The sequence below is a fragment of the Microtus ochrogaster genome, chromosome 7, assembly GCF_000317375.1.
Source record: "Microtus ochrogaster isolate Prairie Vole_2 chromosome 7, MicOch1.0, whole genome shotgun sequence".
Lineage (NCBI taxonomy): Eukaryota > Metazoa > Chordata > Mammalia > Rodentia > Cricetidae > Microtus > Microtus ochrogaster.
Window position 1 is genome coordinate 14891083 of NC_022014.1, and position 7788 is coordinate 14898870.

The window sequence follows — 7788 nt, forward strand, 5'->3', positions numbered from 1 at the left end:
CTCTTGTAGACCAGGCTGGTCTCGAACTCACAGAGATCCGCCTGCCTCTGCCTCCCGAATGCTGGGATTAAAGGCGTGCGCCACCACCGCCCGGCACGGAGGCTTATTCTTAATGATAAATGTCCGGCCTTGGCTTGTTTCTTGCCAGCTTTTCTTAACTTTAAATTATCCCATCAAACTTTTGCCTCTGGGCTGTTTTACATGTCTTATTTCTGTATTTGTTACCTTCACTCTTACTCCAGGGGTGGCTGGGTGATCGGGTGGCCAGATGGCTGGGTGGCCGGGTGGCAGGGTTGCTGGCTCCACCTTGTTCTCTTGCTCTTTTTTTTCTCCCAGAGGTCTCCTTCTATTTATTCTCTCTGCCTGCCGGCCCCGCCTATCCTTGCTCCTGCCTTGCTATTGGCCGTTCAGCGCTAACTAGGCCATCAGGTATTTTAGACAGGCACAGGAACACAGCTTCACAGAGTTAAAGAACTGCAGCATAAAAGAATGCAACACACCTTAGCGTTATTAAACAAGTGTTCCACAGCATAAGCAAATGTAACACATCTTACAATAATATTCTACAACAATCAAGCCCGTCCACTGCCTTCAGGTTAGTGCAGGCTAACCAATGCAACTAATCCCTCCCCAGCCCTTTGCTTAGCTCCCCAGCCTACCTGAAAGGAGCTGTGGAAGATGGATCCTGGAGTATTGGAGAGAAAGGTTAGTTAGTAAAGAAAGTTTGGTGGACAAGGCCGGGTACAAAGGACAGCTGTCTCATGCTGTCTTCAACAGTTAAGCACCAGTGAGTCCTGACTTCTGAGATTTCCTTCCAACCTTTCCTGGGGTTCATAATAGTTGGGTATTCAAAAAATGCACACAAAATCTGATAGGTCATAAACTCAAACACAGTAAGGGTGGAACTGGATTATTTAAAATATTTAATCCAGGTGTATGCCACACTCTGCATGGCTTCAAGAACTGGCCTAACTGGGTGATGCGGGAATGAGAGGAGGACAGACACAGGGACACATATACAGAAAGACGGGGATGAGCTGGGCTACGCTCATTCTGATGGACAGCACCGACTGCTCATTTATTTTATAGAGCTGAATGAAGGACGCAGGCTTATAGTACACAGCCAAGTAAAGAAGCGGCTCATGGTCTACAGCTGAACAAGGAGGCAGGTCTAGCTCATCTCAGTAGGAGGTCTCGGGGGGAGCAGTCCCAGGCTGCAGACATCCAGGAGGAGAAGCTGTGGTTTCTAGTTTTTGCACCCACTGGACAATCATTTGTAAACACTGGCACTTGGACCAGAAGAAGGCTTTGTCATTTCTCTGACCCTCACTGGGGAAGGCGTCCCACTCCTATGGGTCTGAGGCATTGGGGTCGTTGGCATGGCTGTGCCCATGTTAGCAATACACATTCACTCGGGACTCACCCACTCCCCACAGGTGTGGTGCACACACCCGTATTCCCTGCACTTGGGTGATGGAGCAGGAGGAGCAAGAGTTTAAGGTGTTCTCCACTACGTAGTGAGGCTGCTTGATATACAAGAGACCTTGTTTCAAAAATAAAATTCAGATCCTAAAATCTCTTTCCAAATCCTCTTTAAACATAATGAGATTCTTTGGGTTTGATTCAAGAAAGGAAGTGGAATTCCTGTGCATATGGGATCCAGTGTAGCCGCACACTCGGGGCTGTTTCCATCCCAGAAATCCTGGTCAAGACGTGGGCGATGGGCCCTCTGCTAGTGGCTTGTAGGTTCTTGACTCATGAGCAAGTGGTCATGTTTTCTCAGAACAACCGTCAGGCAGGTAAAGAGGTAAACCCAGGTGTACTGGACTGAAATGGGTTTTCTCCTCAGCGATCCCTTGCTGATTCGGTTCATCTGCACACTTACTTACCTTTCGTGTGTCCTTTCCATCCTAGGTTGGACAAGATGCTCCTAACTCTTCAGTCTCAAAGAAAACTACAGGCGTCACTATAACCCACCAGACATACTTCTGAGCTCGGCTTTGCCTCACTCTGAACGCCAGTGCTGTCCTCTGCACCACCGTCTCCTTATTGCAAATCATTACAGGCTGAAGCCCTCACACTTGTATCTTCACGGGGACTTTATAATCAACTGTATGCCAGGACAGTGAAGGAAGACCCTGGGTCGACAGAGCTACCCTCATGCCCTGCGCCTGACACAGACATAAGCCTCTGTGATTCACTTTGTACATCCATAAAATGGGTTATCTGTCCATCGCAGTAAATGAAGACAAAGTCCCTGCCTCCGAGTGTTGTGAATGACCTTGTCTTCAATGAAAGCCGAGACACAGTCTCCAAAGAGCTGGAGCCGACAGCATCCACGTTCCAGCTCCTCTGCTGCCCTCCCAGCTTCCCTCATGCTCACTGGCTGTCAGCGAGCTTACACGGGGCATCTGCTCTCCCAGGCTTATGATTTAATGACTTAGCCTCTGTCAGTATACCTGATAAAGAGAACCCAGCATTAAGCATCCCAAAAGCCCTTCTAATAAGTCATTCCTGAAGGGTTTCAGGACAGCAGAATATAGCATTGAAATGAGATTGGAAAATTCAGGATTCCTAAAGGAGGTCTGATATTAAGCCTTTTCTTTCCTGATACTGTGATTTTGGACCAAGGTCCTCACATTGCAAGTGCTATGCCACTGGGATGTAACTAAGCCCTTTTGTAAAGGTTACTTTTATTTTGAAAGGTAGGTTCTCACCAGTTACCCAGAACAGGAACTCTCTTAGTGGACCAAGAACTTTCAACTCTCTTACTTTAGCTCCCAGAGGAGCTGGCAATACAACTGTGAACCACCAGGCCTGGCTATGTCTTATTTAATTTTTAATTTTTTTGAGACTGGATTTTATGTGTGTAGCCAGGCTGGCCTCCAACTTGCTGTGTAGCTGAGGATCACCTTGAACTCCCAACTTTCCTGCCTCTACTTCCTGTTAGGCACTATTTTACCAATGAGCTGTATGTGGTTTTAATTAAGGACCTGAAACAAAATGATCCCACTCACAGGGACACAGCTCTGAGTAGAGTTTGACCTGCTTAGACAGGATTTCGGTGAGAAACCAGAACTGGGAACTGGAGCAGCTGATGCAGTGAATGGTGCTGTTCTGTGTTGTCCTGTGTTGTCCTGCTTCTTTCCCAAGAGCGTGAAACCGTTCCAACTGCTGATGTTCCCCTCCTCCATGTACACACTATTCCACATATACATATATATTACATGTAGCCCAGGCTAGTGTTGAACTACGTACATTTCCCAGGATGACCTTCAGCTCATGATCCTCCTGTCTCCTACTTTCATGCACTGAAATTACAGTATGTGTCACCAGGCCTGGCAAGTGACTCTGTTTTCTTAGTTCTCTAGAAGAAACCGTTCCTTTCACGTCAAGTACTGTTCCCAACAGAATTCTTGAAAGTGTACTAACTAAGCAGGGAACAAGCTGAGCCAGGAGGAGGGGACAGACACAAAACAATGGTGATTCAAAGTTTCCCAGAAGAGCTGGAGAACCTCTCAGATTCCACAGAACACACTTTCAGCACACAGCAGACAGGGACAAAAGACCATGTGTGGTGTTGGATGTGTGAGTGGCCCATTTGCACCCTATTAGTGACAAAACATTGCCTCGAGTTTATCCGGACACCTGCTACTTTTCTTGGCCATATATTTGAGTAAACAAACAAAAAACTGGTTTTTCCCCCAGGTCTGGTAGGGAAAGTTATTAAAAAGATTCTATTTGCTCTTAGGATTAATGCCAGCATCCATCTCACCCCTGCCCTCATCCACAACAGAAAGTATCGTGAGATTTCCTAGAAGATGAAAGCCATGGCTAAGCCGGTGCTCATCAGTTCTGCTCTTCGGCAAGAGTGAAATTGGGTAACATCTGTACTGATTTTCTTCACAGAAACTGACACAATCAAAATTATGTTTTCCCTGTCAACAGCTTCGAATTCCTTCCGCAGTGGAGGGGGGATTTTGGAAACTAGGAGGTGAGAGAGCGAGAGCAGAGAAAAGGGGGGCACTTGTGTGTGGACTTTGGGATGTGGACTTCAGTCTGAAGATTGCTCCAGAGTCAGACACAAATGCTCGGGTCATCACTCTGGGTGACACTCTTAGAAAACACTTCAGTGCAACTGCCAATGAGTTCTGCCAAGTGCCAAGTCTCTGTTGCAAACTCTTTCTCATTAAAATATATTCTGTTTTTCTGACTACTAAGGTGCATTTTCATTATCAAAATTTATATCAAACTGTAGTGAGCCAGACAGGATCGCCATTACAAGATGGCGCCACATCCTGTCTTGTTGGTTATAAACAACCCCATATTTGGCTATGCCTTTGAGAGCTGCGTGTCCCCCGCTTCCCGCATGCGCGATGGATGGGGGTCCCTGGGCCTATCTCGATGCAGTCTGGTGTCAGCTGATGGTGGCAGCCAATCACAGGGCGACCCATGTGCCAATTCCCTATATAAGCAGCCGCCATAGTGCCCCTGGCTCTCTAGCGCCTCTCGTCTCTCACGCCTCTCGCCCCTCTCTCCTTTCTCGCATCTCTCGCCTCTCTCTCTCTCCTGCTCTCTCGTTTCCTGCCCCCTTCGCTTCATGTTCTCTCTCAACCAAGTGCACTCCAATAAAGCGTGATCTGAAAAGAATCCTCGTGTGGTGGTGTTTCTTCCTCACCGGTCAAGAAGCCCGCCGCATCAAACAATATAAAGTGTAAAGTAATATAAGATTAAAAGTTATATTTACTCTCCCACAGGTAACCAATAACACTGATACTTCTTTTATAGGCATAATAAGTGTATGTGCATATAAGAGACATATATTACATAGCATAATACTCTCCATGCTACTCTCAACATAATGCCCTCTTTCCCCCACTAATACATTACAATGTATTAAGTTCACAATGTAGCTAAGGATGATCTTGAACTTCTGATTTTTCTCTCTCTAGCTCCTAGGACTAGGACTATAAGTGTACACCACCCTACCTGGCTAATATTCCAATACAGCACTCCCCCCCTCCTCACTGTAGCCCAGGCTGGTCTGATCTTAATGTGAGATAGACTGTCATCATCTTCTTGCCTCAGCTTCCCAAGGGCTGAGATTACATCCTGAACCACCTGCTCAGCTTTCCAGTACTTTTGGATAGGTACAGAGATGAGGGCAGATAGTTGCTTGGTGCAAACAAGACAAGTTCACAAAAAAATTCCACTTTGAACTTTTGAGGCTATTGCTTAACGACTGAGTAAGCAGCTGTATTTGTGGGTGTTAAAAGGGTTACTCTGAAGCCAGGCACAATGGGTCAATCCTATAATCCTAACACTCAGACAGCTAAGGCAGGAAGACTGCTATGATTTCCTCCAGGTCAGTGTGGCCTACATAGTGAGTTCTCTGTAAACCTTGACTTCAGACTGAGACCCTGTCTCAAAATAAAAATAAAAAAAAATTAAAAAAACAACTTTAAGAGAGAGTAATAGAATGTAAATAACTGAAAGCAGAAGTGGGGACTAATTTGAAGAAGAAAGAGGCCAGCGGGGTGAAAGTACAAGATTCAAGTATGATACTTACATATGAAACTCTCATAATAAAACCCATTTATTCTGTATGCTGAGCAAAACAACAGAAAATAAGAATGGCTACTAGGAAGGTTTCTCCCCCTAAAAATAGATTATTTTGTTAAATAATATAAATATAAAAGTATAAAGGGTTAGGGAAGATTGCTACTCTTCCACTGAACTGAGTGTGGGTCCTAGCACCCACACCAGGCAGCTCATAACCATTTGGAACTCTAGTTCCAAGGGCCATAATGCCCTCTTCTGGCTCCCACAGGCACATACACGTGGCATTTACTCACACAGACCCCCCCCATATAGACATAAATTTTTAAAAAATCTAAAAAATATTAACACTTAAAATATGCATATATATAAATTGCATTTGCCATGTTTCCATTTTTAGATTTATTTAGTGTTCACATGTGTTTTGTCTTCAGGTATGTATATGCACCACATGTATATCTGGTACCTGGAGTGGTGAGCTGACATGGGGTTGCAGGAAACTGAACTCTCAAGAGCAACAAGTGCTCTTTGCTGCTGAGCATCTCTACAACTGTGACCAAATCAAAACTGACCAAACTGTGGTGGCACACGTTTGTGATCCCCCTACTTGGGCAACTGAAGCCGACTTGGGCTACATAATGAGCTCAAGAATAGCCTGTTCTACATAGAAAAGAAAAATGAAGCTGACATGGGACTCTGGATATCTGGAAGTGCTAAGCAAGCATTAACATTCTTCCTTTCCTGCACCCTGAAGCTATGCGAAGGTGGGCATAGGAGCAACAGTAGCCCTAACCACTCTCTACCCCCACTTCTGATTCTGGACACTCTTTAAACACTACCCAAGGGATTCTGACCTGAAGTGTTTCCCCAGCGTTTAGATTCAGCTATTTTCCAAGAAGAGTTACTTATGACAAGGAGCCACAAACTCTTTCCAAATGGACGCAATTCGCCTAGCCAGGTTAAGAGACTATGCTCTCCCTCCCCTCCCACTCTCAGAATTTCATTCCTGAGTTCACACAACAGCCCTCATGTTGTCTTGAGGACTTGCTATTTCTTCTATCAAGTGTACTTCCTGGTTCTTGTCCTTGAAGTCTGTTAACCCTGTATGAATTTGTGTATTTTTAAAAATGGTTTTTCAAGACAGGGTTTCTCTGTGTGTAGCCCTGGCTGTCTTGGAACTTTTGACCAGGCTAGCCTCAAACTCCCAGAGATCTGCCTGCCTCTGCCTCCTGAGTGTTGAGATTCACCACTGTGTATGTTTATATTGCTTTATATTAGTAAAGCATCATATCTGTAATAAACACACAAATTGTGTGTTGATGGCCCATCACTGAATGGATGGTTGAGGGAGGCAACTCTCAGCTTGTGTTTTTGTTTCTTCCCAATGACGAAGATGGTCCCCAGGGCCTTGTATGGTCCACAGAGGTAGGTGTTCTACATCTCCAGCCCTTTTTCGTTTTTACTTTTTGAGACACAGACTAACTTGTCCAAACTGACTTTGAACTTGTGATCTTCCTGCCTGTTGCACCTGAGTAGCTGAGATTATAAACCTGTGGCACCAAGCCTGGCTGCATGACTCCTTTGTACAAGAGAATCAGGTAACCTTCTAAAAGTTGCTATTTCTTTTCTATGTAAGAACTATTTATTTTAATTATGTGTGAGCATATGTGGGCATAGTGCCACAGATGACAGGGGCATCTGGGGCTCCTGAAGCTGGGCTCCAGAAAGTTGTAACTTGCCTGACATGGATGCTGGGAACCAAACTCTAGTCTTCTACAACAGGAGAACCCCCTTAACAGCTGAGTCCTCGCTAGCCCAAGCTGCTACTGGTTTTTTTAGACAAGATAGATCAAAGAGGGCCCATACTGTAATTGTTAGTGGGGCTTGAATTCATCTCTTTGTTTATTATATTACTACTACAACTTTTAAACTCTGAGACAGGGTCTCACTGTGTAGCTATAGGTGGCCTGGAACTTGCTATCATTATGTAGACCAGGCTGGCCTCAAGTTCATAGAGATCCATTTATCTTTGTCTCCCAGCTTCTGAGATTACATGCATGTGCGACCACATCCAGCAAATTCATCTCTCAGTTCATATTATTTGTTGTTATTAATTTTAAAAAGATTTATTATGTGCTCAACTATGTTCATAGCAGCATTGTTTGTAATAGCCAGAACCTGGAAACAACCTAGATGCCCTTCAATGGAAGAATGGATGAAGAAAGTATG

General features: G+C 44.9%; 2 protein-coding genes across 4 annotated transcripts in view; one reads left to right on the forward strand and one right to left on the reverse strand.

Moving 5' to 3' along the window:
- C7H17orf78 (chromosome 7 C17orf78 homolog) overlaps positions 1-2816 on the forward strand; it is a 20802-nt gene extending 17986 nt beyond the window's left edge. Inside the window, exon 7 of the mRNA XM_013347202.2 lies at positions 1915-2816. Coding sequence (XP_013202656.1) covers positions 1915-1992 — 78 coding nt within the window. The 3' untranslated portion in view covers positions 1993-2816. The remainder of the gene's footprint in view (positions 1-1914) is intronic.
- Acaca (acetyl-CoA carboxylase alpha) overlaps positions 1-7788 on the reverse strand; it is a 282227-nt gene that overhangs the window by 255929 nt on the left and 18510 nt on the right. The window lies entirely within an intron of this gene.